The 21,043-nt window shown below is 38.7% G+C and overlaps 1 protein-coding gene across 7 annotated transcripts in view; it reads right to left on the reverse strand.

The window, feature by feature from the left end:
• ITSN2 (intersectin 2) overlaps nt 1-21,043 on the reverse strand; it is a 136,575-nt gene that overhangs the window by 30,256 nt on the left and 85,276 nt on the right. For all 7 annotated transcript variants that reach the window (XM_032391677.1, XM_032391676.1, XM_032391674.1 and 4 more), the window contains 5 exons: nt 19,177-19,343; nt 16,556-16,601; nt 16,352-16,473; nt 14,531-14,627; nt 13,877-14,068 (listed from right to left, as the gene is read on the reverse strand). In XM_032391677.1, coding sequence (XP_032247568.1) covers nt 13,877-14,068; nt 14,531-14,627; nt 16,352-16,473; nt 16,556-16,601; nt 19,177-19,343 — 624 coding nt within the window. The remainder of the gene's footprint in view (nt 1-13,876; nt 14,069-14,530; nt 14,628-16,351; nt 16,474-16,555; nt 16,602-19,176; nt 19,344-21,043) is intronic.

Consider the following 21,043-nt stretch of genomic DNA (forward strand, 5'->3'; position numbering starts at 1 on the left):
GAAACAAAAGCAAAAATAAACTCTTGGGACTACATAAAAATAAAAAGCTTCTGCACAAAAACAGAAACAATCAACAAAAAGACAACCTAATGAATGGGAGAAGATATTTGCAAAAGACATATCTGATAAAGGGTTAGTATCCAAAATATGTAAAGAACTTATACAACTCAACACCAAAAAACCCCAAATAACCCAATTAAAAATAGGCAGAAGACATGAACAGACATTTCTCCAAAGAAGATATCCAGATGGCCAACAGACACATGAAAAGATGCTCAACATCACTTGGCATCAAGAAAATACAAATCAAAACTGCAATGACATATCACCTAACACCTGTCAGAATGGCTGAAATAAAAAACATAAGAAACAACAAGTGTTGCCAAGGATGTGGAGAAAAAGGAACCCTCCTACATTGTTGGTGGAAATGTAAACTGGTATAGCCACCATAAAAAACAGTATGGGCGTTCCTCAAAAAATTAAAGATAGAATTACCATACAGTTCAGTAATTCCATTCCTGGATATTTACCCCAAGAATATGAAAACACTAATTAAAAAGATAAGAGCACACCTATGTTTACTGCAGCATTTACAATAGCCATATTATGGAAGCAGCACAAGTGTCCATCCACAGGTGAATGGATTAAGAAGATGGGGTGTGTGTGTGTTACTCACACAATATTACTCAGCCATAAAAATGAACGAAATCTTGCCATTTGCAACAACTGGATGGAGCTAGAGTGTATAATGCTAAGTGAAATAAGTCAGTCAGAAAAAGACAAATACCCCATATGATGTTACTCATATGTGGAATTTAGGAAATAAAACAAATGAAAAAGGAAAGAGACAAAAAACTCTTAAATTTAAATATAAAACTTTTAAATATAGAGAACTGGTGGTTATCAGGGAGGAGGTGGGTGGGAATGAGAGAAATAGGTGATGGGGATTAAGAGTATACTCATTGTGATGAGCACCAGGTGTTGCACAGAAGTGTTGAATCACTATATTGTACGCCTGAAACTCATATAACACCGCATAGTAATTATACTGGAATTAAAATAAAAAAAAATTCAGCTAGATGCTGTTTACAACGACAGCTAACATGTAATGTTACAGAAATGTCAGAAGTAAAGGTTTGGACAAAGCTCCACATTTACAATATATTAAAAGCAACTAGGGAGGTTTTATTAGCAACAGACAAAAGAGGCTTTCAAAGATCTATGTAAACATTATAAATATTTAGGATGATATAATAATGCTGATTTCATTTGCAACTAACAGGATAGCATCAAAATGTAAAATTAACTGAAAAAATTACCTCTGAAAGAAGAAGGAAGGAAGGAAGGAAGGAAGGAAGGAAGGAAGGAAGGAAGGAAGGAAGGGGCAAGGGAGGGAGAGAGGAAAAAAGAAAGAAAGAAAAAAAATCTGAAAAATCTATAATCAAAGTAGTGGATTATAATATTTCTCAACGAAAATTAGTAAATATGAAAGATTTGAATGATATTAACAGGCTTAATATAATAAACACATACGCAAGGGAATACAAATTCTTCTCAAGCACCCACAGAATTAATTTCAACAAATGCCAGAGTCTATATTACTGTGCAAAAACATTTCCTGAATATAGCTGAAAAATTAAACATTAAAATCATTTTCAAATGTATGTATGTACGTATGTATGTATTTTAATTTATTGATTTGACAGAGAGAGAGAGACAGCTAGAGAGGGAACACAAGCAGTGGGAGCGGGAGTGGGAGAGGGAGAAGCAGGCTCCTGGTTGAGCAGGAAGCCTGATGCGGGGCTCAATCTCAGGACCCTGGGATCATGACCTGAGCCGAAAGCAGATGCTTAACAACTGAGCCACCCAGGCGCCCCTAAATGTTGTATTTAAAGAAGAGGTTCCTAAAAGCTCCACGTAGCTTCCTCCTTTAGCAAAAGGTACCCTCAATTTGCTTGACCTATCACTAGGATCACTCCTCTTCCTTAAAATTCTTCTTTACTTGGCTTCTAGGTCACACCTTGCCTCAGGTCCCCTTACCTCTCTGGCCAGTCCCCTCCTCTCGTTTCCTAGCTCCTCCTCAACCCAAAGACTTAACGTTGGAACCCAAAGGCTCAGCCTTGTAACTCTTCTCCACATACAGCCTTGCTGGTCCCACTGAGTCTCGTAGCTTTAAGGATCATCTATGTACCGACACACTCCCAAACGTATACACCAGCCTGAATATATCCTCTGGACCTCACCATGTTCTACTGCCTACCCAGTATCTCCACTTATCCGTCTTAAAGGTAAGTGATGGTAATATCCAAAACCAAACTCCTAATCATCTTCCCTGTCCCTCCTCCTTCATCATGTGCCTTCATTTAATGGCAATTCCATCCCTCTGTTTGCTTAGGACTAGATCTTTAGGGACATCCTTGATACGTTCCTTCTCACATCCCACATTCAATCCACCTGTTGGCTCTGTCTTCAGAATATACCCGTAGTCTCACCACTTCTATGTCCACTCGGATCATACTGATCAGGCCACTACCACTGTTCACCTGGATTACTGAACTAGCCTCTTAATGTGCTTGCTTCTGAGCCCTGTTTGCTTCTGAGCCCTTCCCTGTCCCAACCCTGCTTTCATCTAGCAAGCCAGAGCTATCCTGTTAAAGCATATCAGATCATATCCTTCCTTTGATTAAAACCCTTTGATGGGTTCTTGTCACTCCCAGCAAAAGCTAAGGTTCTTACAAACAGCTTCCAAGAACTTAAAACAGTCTCCCCCATTTCCCCAGTTAACCCTCTGTCCTCACTTCTTCCTCTTGCTTCTCCCTCTGTTCCAGCCACACTGGCCTCCATACTGTTCCTTAAGCATTACAGTCATGCTCCTGATTGAGGCCCTGGCATGTGCTCTTCCCTCTGCCCAGAATGATCTTCCAGATATTTACATGGCTCCCTCCAGATATCCCTCCTGTCCTTTAAGTCTTTGTTCACCTGTCACCACTTCAGAGAGGCTTTATCTGAGAAGCCAGTTTAAAACTGAAATCCGTCTGGATCCACACTCCCTCACCAACCTATCCCTCCCTTTCCCTAACCTGCTTTAATTTTCTAAGACACGACATATTTATTCATTTTGTTTGTTTTCTGTCTTGCCCTACTTAACTGTCAGCTCCAAGAGGGGAGGAATTTTTTTTTTTTGTCTATGTTATAATCTGCTATATCCCCAGTGTCTGACACATAGTAGGTCTTCAAGTATTTGTAGACTGTGATATGAAGATAAGCTCTGAACTGCAGGAGATGGTACATCATATTAACTGCAGGTGGACAGAGAATGATGAAAACTTCCTGGTAAGTTCTTTCTGGCAGACAGGAAGGGTGGGAAAGCAAGAAGAAGAGATCATGGTGACCATCAGGTCAAAGTCCTCAGGGCCACAAGAACCACCCCCCACAACTTGCGTGAGGACACAGAGACTGACAGCCGAGTTATGCACAACGAATGACAGCTCTGTAAACTGTGTCCCACAGAGTCAGTAGCAGCTGCAGAATAAACGCATGCGAGAGCAAGAAGCAAAAGAGAGACGTCTAAGAAAGCAGAGGAGGGAGCTCTGTGAAGACTCCAAAAGGTGAAGGACAAAAGACGGTTTGTGACGACTGATACAAAGAGAGCTTGTTTGGATTATGTCATAAAGTCCCAGAAAAGTCCTTGCCCATTGTGAGAAGAGCAATGCCACTGAACAACGCTATTCTCTGTGCCCAAACAAGCAGCCAGAGTATCACATAATGGTTTTCAGTCTGTGTAGCAGCTCAGTGAAAAGACAATTTTTAACAGTAAATCCAGATGACTAAACAGTGTGCATTTTCTGATGGCTGCCTTTAAAAAAAAATGATTTTATTTATTTATTTGAGAGAGAGAGAGCATGAGTGGGAGGGGGAGCAGAGGGAGAGGGAGAAGCAGACTCTGGGCAGAGCACGGAGCCCAACATGGGGCTTAATCCCACGACCCTGAGATCATGACCTGAGCCGAAATCAACAGTCGGATGCTCAACTGACCAAGCCAGCCAGGCGCCCCTGAAGACTGCCTTTAATACAGAAGTTCTGTCAGGGCACCAGATAATTACTGCAGATCTTATTTTGTAAAAGAATAGCAGTTTATCCACTTAGCAACTATTACTGAATTCAAACTGTGTACCAGGTAGTATGCTCCCACTATGTAGCCACAGATCTTTGTGATTTTGTTTCTGGAAATTTATACAATTGTTGAACAAACTGTTAAACTCTATGTCTTCTTTATGCCTGCCAATTCTTTGTCACCAGGAGTTAGGTTGTTTAAGCACAAAAAGAGAAGTTAATATTGTATTCTAATATTGCAGACCATCAGAAAGCAAAATATTTGGTTACCAGTAAACAGAAGTATTCCGGAACTTCCCAAAGCAAGTCTGCTGACGAATGCAAGTTGACAAAGAAACATTTTATTGGTTTTATTTTTACTTTTGAATCTACAGTGAAAGGTCATAAGCCTAAAAGAAAGCAAAGACCTCCCAATGGTAGACAGAGGTGCCTCTGAGGCTGAGCCTCGGAAGGAGGTTCGTTCAGGCTGATCCTTGTGACACCTTCTAGACTGCTAGAGTTCTCTCATGGACCCAACTGAGGGACGTGACGTGCTGTGCAGACACAGAACATTATGAAGAGGTGTCACGCAACTCTAGTCTTTTTGTGTTTGCCCAACATACAGCCTTTAATCTGAACATAAAAATAACTGTTACCAACATGCGTATGATGATTTACAACCTCTCATCAACCCTCTAAACAACGGATACCACTCTGACCCCTGCTGTGTAAATATATGGCAAGTCTGAAGTTTGGTGGCTAAGAGACAGTGCAGAATTTAGAGCTGTGGAATCCCTACATCTAGGCCTCTTGGTTCAAGTCTTACACTTTGAAATGCCAGGCCATTCTAAATGGCGCTTACACAGCCATCTTCCTTGAGGCAAACCACGCATGACAGTGTGTACAAACGTGACCTGGTCTGATGCTTGCCGGACTGAATTCTAGAGGAAAAAAGGGGCACTTTTCTGGAAATGCCAACAGAGTTCTCACTCATTTAGCTCATTTTTGTGTCTAAGTGACGACTGGTACCTACATGACCTTCTCTGTCACACATGCAATGAGTAGCTGTGTCTAAAAGCTAATCTCGTAGGGACTGTTCCACATACTGCTGACTTGGAGTCAGACTGGGAATCGTGTGACTAACCCAGACATGTACCCGAAGTACTCAGTCCATTGCTTAGAACAAAGCAAACGCTCAGTAAGTGTTAGCTATTATTTCTAGTATCTGTTGTTGGACACTGAAGTCCCATCTGCAGGGTAGGTATTCTCAACCTCACTGTACAGGTGCGGCTGTCCCAGGAGGTGAGCGGGGAGAGCCAGGATTCAAAGCAAACCTCCCTCTACACTCCCCGCCACATTCGTTCTAGCACTCTCTTTGATTTTATCACTCCCTTTGACTAAGTATTTTTGCCTTTTGACAACAGCATTAAGACATCTCTCTCATTTCAGAACTTGTTCTTGTTTAAAACAAAGTTTAAAACGTGATTATGAAGACAAACTACTCAAACGATAGGCAAAGGATTTAAATACACGTCTCTCTAAAGAAGATATGCAAATGGCCAACAAGCACATGAAAAGATGCTCAACATTATTAGTCATCGAGGAGACGTAAATCAAAACCACAATGAGATGTCTCTTCACACCCAGAGGGATGGCTACAATAAGAAGTCAGATAATAACAAGCGTTGGTGAGGATATGAAGAAAGAGAAACTTTGTGCCCTGCTGGTGGGAATATAAAATGGTGTAGCTACTTTGGAAAACAGTCTGGCAGTTCCTCAAAAAGTTAAACACAGCGGCGCACCGGGGTGGCTCAGTTGGTTAAGTGTCTGCCTTTGGCTCAGGTCATAATCTCGGGGTCCTGGGCTCAAGCCCCGCATCGGGCTCCCCACTTAGCAGGGAGCCTACTTCTCCCTCTCCCTCTGCTCCTCCCCACCATTCATGCTCTTTCTTGGTCTCTCTCAAATAAATAAAATCGTAAAAAAAAAAAGAAGTTAAACATAGAATTGCCATTTGATGTAGTAATTCCATTCCTACTTAGGTGTATATTCAAGAGAAATGAAGAGGTATGTCCACACAAAAACTTGTACATAAATATTCGTAGCAGCATTGTTCATAATAGCCAAAAGGCAGAAACAACCCAAATGTCCATCAACTAAAGAATGGATAAGCAAAATGTGGTGTACCCATACAGTGGGCTACGACTTAGTCATAAAACGGAACGAAGTACAGAGGCATACTCCAGCATGGATGTACCTTGAAGATATTATGCTGAGTAAAATAAGCCAATCACAAAACTCACACATTTTATGACTCCATGTATATAATATGTCCAGAATAGGCAAACACGCGGAGACAGAAAGTAGCTAAATAGTGGCTGCCTACGGCTGGAGGCGGGGCTTGTACAGGAAGGTAGGAAGGTAACAGTTGAAGGATACAGGGCTTCTTTTGGGGGTGATGAAAATGTTCTGGAATTAGCCATCTATGGTGACAGTCACACAACACTGAATATACTAAAAACCACTCAATTGTACACTTTAACTGGGTAAGCTGTATGGTGTATGATTTATATCTCAATAAAGCTGTTACCAAAAGAAGTGATTATGTTCAACTTTATCCTTCCAGACACTATTCTTAAAGATCCCTGTCCTTGTTTGTCATATCCAGTCTTTGTCTCCTGGCTTCTTCTCTGTTGTGTACATTCTACAAAGAGGAAACACTGTGCCGCCTCTGACTTCTCCTCTTTCCTGTCCCTGGTTCCAGTGAGGGCTGTACTGGAGCCTCATTGCTCTAGAAGGGGTGGCGCTGTCCGCACGCCAGCGTGGACGGTCAGAGCGTGGCTCTGGAGCCAACCATGTGGGTTTGAGCTCAGCTCTACCACTTACTGGCTGTGTAACCTTGGACGAGTTATTTAGCTTTTGCTTTAATTTCCGTATCTGTAAAAAGAAAATTATAGTGAGGTTTTAAAAGCACTTGGGACTTCAGAAAAGTACCTAGATTAATAAGTGCTCAATGAAGGGCACTTTCCTTCTTTTCCTTTTACTGGTATGAGCAATGAACCAGCGCTTCCTTATTCTCCTAGAACCTGTTTCCTGCCTCCGTGGGTGCCTTCGAGGTCTCACCCGTAACTGCTGACACTCTCAGGTGATCAGCTCATCTACTTTCATGGGCTCAACGCCATCAACCCGCATTCATCCCACCAGCTGATGTCCTGCTGCCGTGCGGCTCAGTCCTCTGACCACCTGCTGGACCGGCCTACCCGGGTGTCCCACTGGTGCTTTGTAGTCAAAACCAAACTCTTCTTCCCCTAACTCTGATTCCTTACTGTAGCTGGTGGCACCACTATTCTGTCACCGGGATACAAACCTGCCCACACATCCCATCCATTCCCAACTCCTGCCAATGTTCCTTCAGAAACAGTTCTTAGCTCTGTTTCATCACTTTCCCCCCACCTTGGCTTCATAGCAGAATCATCTGAGGAGCTCTGAAAAATCCCCACATGCAGACCTTGCTTTAGACCATTTAAATGAGGACCCAGGCGTCCCAGGTGATCCTAAGGCATCTCATTCAAGCTAGAGAATCTCTGATTCAACCTTTGGTCTGCCTCTCAAGCCCCAACTTTCACTGTTTTTGGCTTTGCACTTCCACTCCAGCCATAATGAACTGCTTATAAAATCACTGCCCCCTCCCCCACCTCCACCGTTTCTTGTCTTTATCGTACTCTTCACCATCCCACCCCCCCATCTGGCTTACTATTTATCTTATCGATCTCGCAGTTGCCTCCTCCAGGAAGTCTGCTCTAACTCCCCAATCTACAGTGAATGAGGTATTCCTCCTCTGTAATTTCTTGGTGCCCAGTGAATGTCTACCACTGTGCTTACTGTTAGCATGCTGTTCTAGGAATTATCTGCCTATGCACCTGACCCCCTCACAGAGCAACGTACTACCTGAGCCCAGGACTAGCTGACACTCATTTTCACATTCTCAGCAGTTAGTCCCCTGCTTGGCCTTATGCAAATGCTCAATTCCAGAGATGAGGAAAGGTTTTCGGGAAAGAGGTTGTTTATGCCAGACATTCACAGATGGGTTGGAGTTTGATCCATATTTTTTCACTCAAGGTGAAACCACCAACTTGATTACTTAAGTGTAAACTTCTACTTAAGTCCGGTGCCTCCAAGCATTCACTGCAGTTTCTTTTATATAGACTCTTGTTTTGTACTAAGAATGTTTTATCTTGCATTTGCAATGAGTATCAACTTGTAAGTTCCCGCCACTCTTTTTAGAAAAAAGTTGGAGTAAAAACTGTAAATAACATAGTAGTCTATTATCCTAGATTATATTTTCTTTTACTTTCAAATAAAAATTTCTTTTGCTTTCAAAATTTCTTTTGCTTTTGAGATACATATGATTATCTTGGATCCAATTACCTCGATCTTGACCATTTTTTTTTTTAAAGATTTTATTTATTTATTTGACAGAGAGAGACACAGTGAGAGAGGAAACACAAGCAGGGGCAGTGGGAGAGGGAGAAGCAGGCTTCCCACTGAGCAGGGAGCCCGATGCGGGGCTCGATCCCAGGACCCTGGGATCATGACCTGAGCCGAAGGCAGACGCGTAACGACTGAGCCACCCAGGTGCCCCGATCTTGACCATTTAAAAATTTCTTTTGCCTTTTGTGATATAAAACAATTCACTGGCCTATACCCACAGACTATGTTAAGGAAAAAGAGAAATTCCAAAGAAATTCAATCACGACTACATATAATTAAAAATACATTTCAAAGGGTGCTTCAAAAGAAATACACAATACAAGTAATGTAGTTTGTGTCCTTTTAATAAACACACTTGCATAGTTATGTTACAATTTGGTAAAAATAAAAACAGATGACCTCATGCCAAGCGTGCCTAGCATCTGCACAATCTCAATACCTTTAATACTATAGTTGTAAGACACACACAATAAAAATTTAAGGCAAAAACAGCACTTCGCGACAATAACTTATTACAGCAGCATCACAGCAGCATCCAATAATGCCACTTTAGGCAAAGTCTCTCAGTATTTCCATTACAGATTCTATTTACAAGAACTTATAACTTGGTAAAATTTATTCTAAGAAAACTTGGCAAATAAAGCTTTGGACTGGAATTGGCATTTCTTTCTCTACTTTTCCTTCCCCCACTTTCAAACTATCAGTATTCATGTTGTATTTTAAAAATAAAATAGCAGTTACATTTTTTAATAGTGGTATTATTTTTAAATGACTCTTTAAGATAAAGTTTTAGAGGAAACTATGTAATGGGTGGGATTGATTTAAATATTCAAATTTGCTAAAAAATCAGCTTTGGTTTTAGAACAGATTTTTTTCATCGCTGAAAAACCTATCGGGTTTAATCACATACTTTAAAAATGATTATCACATACTACAATCTTTAAACAGGTTTTTTTTTTTTTTTTTTTTTTTTAAACAAACAGGTATTTGGATTCTTCCTATGGGGTTCAGATTTATTCCCATTTTAAAAAAATTCTATGTTCCTGATAAACCCTTTCCTTCTAATGTTGCTTTCTAAGCCAACTGAAGGCCGCCTCTCATCCTGAATGAGGAAGAGATCAAACAACATGGCTGAACGGGAGGTACTGTGAAGGACTGACTGCATGCACTTCTAAGAAGGATTTAAGTTACTCTTACATGTCATTCAATGTCCTTTACTTTTAGCTTTCTCTCAAATATATGGCAAAATACCTACACAAAGAGTGGTATTTCAGGAAATACAGTAAACTTATCTTCCAGACCAACATCCAGCTTAAGTATGCCATTATGCGATTTGCTTTTAGTCCATGGGTACCTGATGAATGTATTATTTTTCGTATTGGTTACAGATGCTAAGCTCTACCTGAATGTCATTCTTGATAACTTTTATTTATCAGGGTTACAATGAAGCAATTTGAGCTATAAAAATGCCCTTGAAATAATTTATCAGTGTATTAGATAAGCCCAAATTCAAAATTATAAAGAGAAAATGTTATACCAAATTATGTGGCTAACTAACAGTGGTCTGATTTCCACTCTCAGGGTTTAAAATGGATTTAAAGTAACTGTCCTTAATCTGAACCCAAAGAGTGCAAAAGCCGAAAGTTCAGAAAATAAAAGGCAAGACCAAGTAATCCGTACAATTTGGAAGATCAGTTGAATCCACAAGGACTCAGTCTTTGCACTGTCTCCTTTAGTGACTGCAGGCAAATCTGTTATCCCATGTGTAAAAGTGTTATTATTGCTTTCCTATTAATGTCGTATTTTATAAAAGTACCATGATGATGCCAAATGCTAAAAATTGAGGTGGTCTAATAACTAGAAACCCCTGCCCCAAGGAGCACACATATACATCATCATACATCCCAATAATGTTAAGCGTTTTGAAACACAGACATCTGAACTTTATGTAAAGTTCTACCTAAACTGTTGTTTCTTTCTCAAGAAAAGTTATGATTTAGGCAATGACTGAAATTATTCATTCACAATGTATAGGCACATTAACATAAATATTGCACAAAATATGCCTCTAACTGAAACTCAAGAGATATAAAAACATATTTCACTCTTCTTAAAGAACTCTGTGAGGAAATAAGACTCTGTGATTGTATGTATACTTTTCCTGATAATACTCTGACATTCATAAACAGTAGATTGCACTGCAGTTTGTAAACATTTTAAATTGCATAAACTTCTCATTGATTTTCAAATATAGTTTAATACTGCCTACTAAAACTCCTTTTTGTTTCAGCTAGGTACTCTCACATCATTTACTTATTTATAATAATGTTTATCATCTTTAAAGTGTTTTCCATTCAAAGAAAAGGAGTAAAATCCTATGCCAAAGTAGGCAATGTGTCTGAAGACAAGATATTAGCCAGAGAATTCTGGATGGTAAAATCAGTCTTCTAGCCTCAGAGCAGCTTCATGGACATAGAAGAATGCCCGCTCTCACACATCTTTCCTCCACTCAAATTCATTCCTGACTGAGCAGAGTCTGTATGCCTGCTTCAGGGGCTTTTAAACCCTTCAAGGATTCCTTATGATTTTTACTCAATACATTAAGAAGAACATCAACGTGTGTTATTTTATGACCTGGGACAGGTAGTCACCTAATTAAAATAGGTATCATGAATTTTGACTTTAGAATGTATTCTAGATCTAAACACTAAGCTACGGAAGGTTTCCTATCTCACCACCAATGATGGGAGCCTTTCATTCCTCAAAAAGAATCCATTTTTAGGTCACCAGTAAAGAAGTAACAACTAACCGCTATAGCATATGGTGCAGGATCTTCATTAGCCCAGAGCTCATGGACCCTACGGGAACCCCCACAGTACAGAGCCCGTTCGTGGGCGGCTGAGAGAGAGGAGACATAGCCCGCTCTGCACATCCTGCTGGGGTGGGCTGCTTTCCTCTTTTCTGAGAAAAGCTTCCCAGAAGTGTTATTGCTCCCACCCGGAAATACACAGAAAATAGAGAAAAGGTTATTTCCAGTTCTTGGTCTTTAAACGAATTTAAATATTGGTACTCATGGTGGCATATTAGAAAGTAACAGAGTAAACAGTGCATATTTGGGAGCAAATCACATATTGAACCAGTTAAGAGCTCACTGTGATTAGGATTAGATCAAACATAAGAGCAAAACATAAGCAAGTTTTATCTGAATTGTAATGAATATACATGTTGCAGTAACATTAGAAAAGCATGGCAGCCCATTCCAAACCAGTGAGAATAGTTTGTGCAAATAGTGGGTCTTTGTGTGTTTGAACTCCCACCATGTAAGGGCAAACTCAATATGCATGCTAATGACCTACAATTACCAAATTAAAAAAGAAGAAAAATGCTAAAGGATGCCAGAGTGAACAGCAGGGAAAGCCACACAAAGACCCACTATCCTTTAACTTGTTACAAATAAATTTTAACTGTAAATTAGAAACACAAAGAAATAATCACAAGTGGCTCTAACATTCAAACGAAGTTAATGAATTGTGTAGGAGATATTTGGTCAGGGCTGCCTGCCCTGCCTCCACGCTAGAGTCAAACTTGGATAGTGGGTCTCTGGGGTGCTTTCACACTGGAAGACAACATTGGGTCCTATAAAAAGAAAAATGAGGAATAAAATGAACATAAAGCAAATTAAGTGGGTGAGAAAAAATTTGACTAATAACATGCAACATCAACTAATCTGAATTATTAAAATTCTCCAAACATCCTAATTACATAATAAAATGAAAATAATAACTGTAAGGGCCCAAGAAACACCAATGGTAATCTAAAATTTAACTAGTTTTCACAGATGCATATATTCCCGGCTGTTCTTCCTTTAGAACAGCTTTTATCTGTTCTTTATATTCCTTATTATAGAAGACTTAATTGGAAAAAAGTATTCCTCCACTGGAAAACAAGATAAATAACAACAACAACAACGCACTTGGAAACCCGTCCCCTCACATCCTGGGCACTAGAAAAGCCAAATGTACTCCTGTACTGGGTGCCTCCAAGGTTCACTAGCCAAAGAGCTTCCAGACCCCAGAGGTCTGAGAAGTATCTTCCCCTCTCAGGGCCAGGGAAGGTCCCTCGGGTATGTCTAATTAATTAGATAAATGGGCAAGCTCTGGAAGCTGCCAACCATTAGCAGAGCTTAAAAACGGTCATTTGGGTAGCCCACATTTTTAGGGAATGTTCAAACCATAAAAAACTCAACTCCTCCCACATCCAAATTGGGAAATTTAGTTGCTTTATCTAAAGGAAAGCCTTCTCCCAGGATCAGAACTATCTTTAGAGCTACAAGCTCTACAGTGAAAATAATGCACTAATACTTCAAAATGACAGATCTAGTATAAATTCATAATACTTCACTGAATCATAAGCATATCTCAGCTTGACTGGGTTACATTTATATGTTCTCAGAAACTAAACTAAAATGAAAGGCTAAATATTTTAGATAATTTCACAATGATAAAAATATAAATCATGATGAATCATGATGTATTTTGTATAAAAGAAAACAAAAACAAAAGCAAAAGGGTGGGGAAAAGTGACATTTTATAAAAGTAGAAAGTATTTCCAAGTACTGTTTGTTCTCTAACTATTGTAAATGCACACTTATTGTCAAATATAAGAAAGGCTAGGTAACTACTAAGAGATAACTTTATATAATACCATATTTCACACTGAGATCTGGATCCTTGTTCTAAAAAGAGTGAAACAGATCTTGATTCACGTATCTCTTATGGCATTAGGTATCTTAAAAAAATCACCTAATAGAGTTTTGCAAACAGTTTAAACGGGTTTTTAATTTTCTGCTAACCTGGATGATGTGTAAATATGTGGATATTAAATGAGAAGGTTGCAAAATTAATAGCACCTGTACTCTCAAAGGGTAATTTGAGTAGGTGAATATGGTAATTACTGGCTGCTCTTTATTAAGCAGAAAAAGATCAGTAGAGGTCAAAAAGGATGGCGGTAAAGGGAAGTTGAAGTATAGACTGCTCTTATACCCAAGAACCTGTAAAAGAGTTACACATTTTTTCAGATAAAGTCTAATAGTAAGGTCTAAAGCTAAGAAAAAAAGTATTTAAAGCAGTATAACTTTTGATTTTGTGAAAAATTTCCTTTTGCAATTTATTGCTTTCATCACTAATATATACTTGCTAAGAGTGCTGAGTTTAAGATAATGCTCTGGGACAGAATGAGTGCAGTGCTGCATATGAAAGCTTTTGCACTAGCTGAGAGGCAGTTTGATATTACTCACACTGTTGACTTGGATCGGAGTCTGTTGTCATCTTAACATAGTTTGAAGGAAAGAGACCAGTCACCCCGTTGATTTCTCCTTGCCACCAGTCAGGATCATCTTTGTTCAAAACATTGATAAGCTGTCCCTTGGAGAAATTCAGCTCATCCTCATTATTTGCCCCATAGTCATACATGGCAATCACCTGACACACTACCAGAAAAAGAACAAAATAATTAATTATTCCTACAAAGGTCCCATGTTAAAACTGCCCTCAGATTTAAATTACTCTAACATTAAGTGTTAACATTAGGTTAAAATTTCCCTTGAGCTGCTCTCTCTCACCCTCCCTCCTGCATTCCTTACTTTACAAAACAAGAATCTCCCAGCTACAGTTAATCCACATGAACTATTGCATTTTTAAGTATGAGAGCAGAGCAATTCTGCTTTGAAAAGTTTGAAGCAATGAAGTGGTTCAAACTTGTATCACTGAACAGTTGGCTGTTTCTACACAAAACTTTTTAGAAAGGAAGTTCTCATTGTAACATTGCTTTTAGGCAGAGTTATAAAAAGAAACAATTTTTAATATTTTTCAAAGCGTATGCTAATCTAAGAAGTTGCTGAGTTTCAACAAAACTTCTGGAAGCTGCAATGCAAGCTAACCCACAGCCGTACCAGGATGAAAGGCAGGTGTAGTTCTTTCACTGCTTGGACCCAAAAGTTTAACGTGGCTGGCAGGAAACCATCCTTTCTGCCGCTTTTTTCCTCTGGCCTGTAAAATCAGCAAAAGGGATATGGAAGATGAGATTAAAAACAATTATTGAGACATAAGTTTTTTAAAAAAAAGTTGTGTAGTAAAGAATTTAGCTCTGTCCCAAAAGAGGTCTGGACTCTACCTTTGGCTCCTGGGAGGTAATCTCTAAACCTGTGTATGTCCTGACTGCTCAGTGTCTTGTTTTCTCTGGGGGCCTTGCCCATGCCAGACAGTCTAACAATGTGACTTACACTGGATGCTCTGGGTCACATATATGAACTCAACCTCCAGAGGGACTGGAGACTAAGTTTAGCCATATGGGCAGAACCATGTCTATGTGATGGGAGCCCCAGTAAAAACTCTGGACACCAAGGCTCGAATGAGCTTCTTTGCTTGGCAATACTTGGTATGCGTTGTTGCCAGGAGTTAGTGCTATCCATGACTCCACTGTAAGAGGACAATGAAAGCTCTGTTTTTGGAACTGTCTTGAAATCAGCCCCATACATCTCTTCTCTGGGCTAATTTTAATCTAAATTATTTTGCTGTAATAAACTGTAACTATGAGAAGAACAGTTTCAGTGTCTTGTGAGTCTTTCTAGTTAATTACTGAACTTGAGGGTGGTCTTGGGGACCTCCAAACTTACAACTGGTGTCAGAAGTTAGGGTGGTCTTGGGGACTGCTGAATTCTGCACTGGCCTTCCAGGTCAGTATCAAACAACTGGAAGACTCAATATGCAAATCAAAGTGCTGCTACTGTAGAAGTCTACTAGGAGGCCTTCAGGGTTCAGAGTTCTCTGCATATTTCACAAAAATAATATTTATAAACTCAAAAGACTCTTCTAGAATTCTCCTAGTAAGTTCAAGTCAACACTTAAAATGGTACAGTGCACAATGAACATCTCTTGGGGCTTTGTGAATAATTAATACAGAGATCACAAATACAATTTGTGTAGAGCCATGTTTCCCATTTAGTTGGGTCAATCTTCAAAGCAAATCAGGAAGGTGGGATTTCAGGGGGTTATTCAAGATACTTTATTTTGAACCTCCACTGCTCTTTAGGAATTGTATAAGGCTGATTTGCAAGAATGAAGCTGTGTTTATCCTCCATATTATAATCATATATCAATCTTACATAAAAATGTAGCTATTATACCTCTCATCATCTTTTAATCTTAAAATGCTTTTTAGTTTTTCTAGTAAGGAACTTTTAGGAGAAAAGAACTCTTTTTCTGTATCAAAATATAAGCAATAACTGTCTCTGTTGACATTTTAGGAAAAAACTAGGTTCATTTATGCCTTCATTTCCTTTCCTTGCACTGCTGTTTCAAAAACATAAGACTATGGTGGGGAAAGTCCAACAAGTAGCATTTTCTCAGTACACAGTCTGGATCATGTTTCTTTTCCTGGATAGAGGCTATACTGCAAGCCTGGGGTTATCCCAGGCAAAGGTGATGCTATGCTTTCCTTTAAGAAGGTGACCTGTGGTTTATTAAAGCAGGTATTACTGGAATACAATTACATCTGTAGAGAAAATTATTCTTCATATTGTTACTTATAGTATCAGTTCAACTGTGCTAAAAGCAAACGGAAAAGACTAGAGGGAAACATAATACATTAAAATGTTAATATTGATTACCTCTAAGTGGTATTAGGTGATCCAAAATTTTTGTTAATTTTATTTTTTAATGAGCATGCATTACTTTTATAATGAAAACGATAACTGTTATTTCAAAGTTATTACCTGTAATTCCCCTTGCCACCACCCACTTGAATTTTTCTTTAGGATTAATATTAACTGTCCTGGTGCAAGACTTAGTTGTTCAGAACCAGAAGCCACATATGCTGAAGTTACTTGAGCAATCTCTGAAAAGAAGACAGACAAGAAACTATGAATTCAAGACTATTAAACACTGTAGTAATTTTTCAACTTCATTATTATACATACCAGGTTTCTTGTTTGATGTTCCAAATTTGCTAGCACTCCCAAAACTCTGCAAGGAAAAGACATGCTGTTTTATTATTTTCTAATAATCCAGATGTAAGAGTACAAAGGTTATTAGGAATTAGAGATTTCTAATTCCCAGGATTGTTTCTTTGAATGAAGATCAAAATAACAATTAGCCTTATATTAACCAAGTAAGTGAAGAATCCAACACATAATTATGGGGAGATCTGGTCTACTAACAGACATTATATACAAGTGGTTGATGTCGGCATCCATTGATTCAACAAGAAAAGCTTATTTAATGCATCTTTCCTGACTATCAAACGTGACCAGATACCTCTCATTTATCAGGTTAGCATCAATGCCCACCACATACAACATATCTTAAGGCATATATGAGTTTTACTCCTGTTGCCTAGGAGACAATGTTTTTAATTTTTTTGCATATTCCCCCTGAACCTAAGAACAAAAAAATCCATGCCCTGGGTAGCAACTATAACCTCAGTTTGACTTTACAGGATAGTTGGGCCAACCACCTTTCTTCATTTCAGGAATTTGAACAAGTAAAGGGAAGGAACAGAACATTATTTTCTGTGAGTGAACACAGCTCTAATGAAGCTGAACTGATGCTAGTCAAGGGCTAACGTTTTTTGAGTACTTAGACAAACGGTATTGAGTAACTACTATTTGTGTAACAGATGTGTGTTACATCGTATGAATTTTACATATAGTCACTTAATTCTCACAGTAACACTATTAAGTATTATGATTATCTCCATGTTACAGAGAAGGAAACTGAGGTACAGAAAGGTGAAATAACTTGTCCAAGGCCTCTAAAGTGTTGGAGCCAGAAGTCAACCTAGATGGTTCTTACCATGTGGTTTGTGGATCCCTGGGGACAATCCTTGAGCCCCTTTCAGGGGTCCAGAAGATAAAGACCCTTTTCATTAACAGTATTAAGACATTATTTGCCTCTTTCACTGTGTTGACATTTACACTGATGGGTAAAATTGCTGATGCCTTAGCATGAATCATGACAGTGGTGCCAAATTATACTAGCGGTCACAGTATTCTCCACAACCACATACTCACAGAACAAACAGAACCAGTTTCACTTAAGAATGTCCTTGATCAAGCAGTAAAAATGTTATGAAATCTTAATGAAATATGATCTTTTAAAAAGTTCTGTGTGATTAAATGGAAGCAAGCCTACAGCGTTTCTGCTGCATACCGAAATAGCAAGATGGCTATCTCAAAGAGAAGCACTTGTGTGATTAAACTGTGAGCTAAACTGGGTTCTTCAGGGAACATTTTTACTTGAAAGAACAACTGAAAGACAAACTCTTCAGACTCAGGATTTGGCAGACATTTTCTCAAAGATAAAGTATGCCTGTCACATCAAGGAATATAGCTGACAGGACTTGTTGCCAATGATCAAATTCAAGATTTCAAGAGAAAATTGAAATTTTGGAAAACTTGTATCTACCACCATAAACTTGACAGTTTCAAAGTATCTGAAGATTTTCCTATGAGATCTGTGGTGATATTAACAAATAAAACTTTTTTTTTTAAAGATTATTTATTTATTTATTTGACAGAGAGAGCGAGAGAGCACAAGCAGGGGTAACAGTAGAGGGAGAAGCAGGCTCTCTGCTGAGCAGGAAGCCCAACACTGGCTCGATCCCGGGACCTTGGGATCATGACCTCAGCTGAAGGCAGATGCTTAACCAACTGAGCCACCCAGGCATCCCCAATCCATATATTTTTAAAAACTCTTTAGAGTTCCCAATAATTTTTTTTAAAGATTTATTTATTTTAGAGAGAGAGAGAGAGAGTGTGAGTGGCGGGGGAGCAGAGGGGAAAGAATCTCAAGCAGACTCCCTGCTGAGCTGAGCCCGATGATGCAGGGCTCGATCTCAAGACCCTGCTGAGATCATGACTTGAGATGAAATCAAGAGCTGGTTGCTCAACTGACTGAGCCACCCAGGTGCCCCTAGAATCCCCAATAATTTTTAAGAATGTAAAAAGTTCCTGAAACCAAAAAGTTTGAGAACCGCTGCACTGTACACTAGTGGTAGGATGAAAAGCAGCAGAAACTCAGAGTGTAGGGTAAGTCACATTAATGTCAGAGCCATAAAGTTTTATAGACTCCTTCAAGGTGATCCCTTGGATCTGGGACTATTTCCTAGCTTCAGTTACCATGAGGCCCAGACCTACCTATGGCTCCTAGTCTTAGAAATTTCATGAAATCCTGTCCCTCTTATCTAACAGGATCCCTATAATAAACTCTATTTTATTGGTGCCACCTTCAGTGGTTTCATTATAACCAAAGCCTGAACAAAACTGTATATACATGAGTCTCTGTTTTAACTATGAATCTTGATGGGGCGCCTGGGTGGCTCAGTCGGTTGAGCGTCTGCCTTCTGCTCAGATCCTGGGATCGAGCCCTGCGTTGGGCTTCCTGCTCAGCAGAGAGCCTGCTTCTCCCTCTCCCTCTGCCTGCTGCTCTGCCTACTTGTGCTCTCTCTCTCTCTCTGCCAAATAAAGAAATAAAATCTTTAAGTATGAATCTCGATATGCAAGAATGGAATCATTTTGTTTCTATACCAAAATAACTCTACCTCTTGATCTTTTGGTTTGACATAATTTGATGGAAAAATTCCAGTTCTATCTCCAATGCTTCCTGTCCACCACTCTCCATCTTTCTGGGTCACCAATATTTCTTCACCTTCAGTGAAAGTCAGATCTCCAGGTTCCACACTTGAATATGAATAAAGTGCAATATACTCTGTAGGAAACAAAGCAAAAAGAAACTAATTTTGGTTGAAAGAAAAAATTATGTTAATCTCCAAACCTTGTGTAAATTAACTGTAAAAGACCTTATAACTTAAGGAAACCTAATGTAAAAAGATCTTAAAATAGAAAAAAGAATCAGGCAATTATTTAATAATTTCTAGAGAAAGATTATTTGATTTAACATAAAGCTTTATCATAGGGTTTCTTCTTTTTCCCATTGTATCATCATCATCACCACCGTCTTATCACAGAGAATCCAAAATCACAAATAGGTGTAAGTACCTCTATAGAGTCAAGATCTGAAAACATTTTTTCAACTTCCTTACACAAAATATATTTTAATATGCTAAGTTCTTTTTTCTTTAATTCTTTTATATATATAGTTACAGAAAAGCCCAATATTCAGCTGACATCAGTACCAGTGGCCAAGTTCTACCACAGTGACCCAGCTCCTAGTGCAGTGCTTGGCACAGAGCAGATGCTCAATACATACTGACTTTTTTGGGAAAATATATTGGCTTTGGTTTCCGTCCCTGTCATTACTGCTACTTAGAAAAAACAGTCAATGACCTGGTTGTAGAAGTCTTTCTTTTCTAGTTATTTTTATTTGTCAACATGGAATTTCATCTGTACATTATAAACTAGAAAAGACTAGGAACACCATCTACAACCTATTTACTGTTCGTGTTCCCAGTATTACTCAATTTAGGGTGATTTAACAAAACCAAAAATGCCTGCAAGGGTTAGGTATGCTGCAATAAGCAAGGTCCTCCCCAAACACTCCTTGCGCCCTTCCCAGACTCACTTCACAGCACTCATTCCATAGTGAACAGACAGTTCCAGCCTTGCTGGTGATCTGAGATCTCTAACCTCTCACAGCCATGCCCTGGCTCTTGACTTTCCCTCTGTCAACAAGAGTTTTCTCTTCCTTTGTCGCTATGCGAAACTCTATTCCTTGCTTAAGATGATTCAACACTGCCATGTCTGTGGATTCATAGGTCCTACTGAAAATTAAGTTCTATGTACTCATTATAGAATTTCTTACAATGGTATGCCTATACTCCCTGGTCTACTGTGAGGACTTGGGAAACTGTGTTTTATTCATCTTTGTATTTTTCAGGCTTTAGCATAGAGTCTTTAACATAATAGATACTGAATAAATGGTTTACTTTACCATTAAATTGATTTTCTCGAGCAATAATAAACATAAAATGTACTTCTACTATTCAACTAATTTTACAATGGATGTATACAATTCATTTATAAAGCTATGTAAGTGTTAAATAAAAATGTCTGAAACTTAGGGCAGACAATCTTTCATTTTTTAGTACATTAAAATAAAAAATAAGTTATTAGTCAACCCAAAGGGCTATAGAAAAAAATTTCTTTGTAATAATTATGATAAAGTGTACCTTGATTTCAAATCCTACTTAATGATTTATATGATACACTGTAATTAAAATGCAATTTGTAAATAACTAAATGTACTAAAATTGCCTTACCTCCTAAACCAGGAAAACAAAAACCTTCATGTTTTCTGATTGCAACATTTTTTATTTATGATCTTATTTATTGAGTCTATGATGAATTTTTATAGTACTGATTTTCTAAAAGTGCCATATTTTTTTCTATATTCTCAATATTCATATGAAATAGATAAAGGGCAGGTTCTCCTAAACCCACCTTAACACT

This window comes from Phoca vitulina, unplaced genomic scaffold (assembly GCF_004348235.1).
Source record: "Phoca vitulina isolate PV1807 unplaced genomic scaffold, GSC_HSeal_1.0 scaffold63, whole genome shotgun sequence".
Taxonomy (NCBI): Eukaryota; Metazoa; Chordata; class Mammalia; order Carnivora; family Phocidae; genus Phoca; species Phoca vitulina.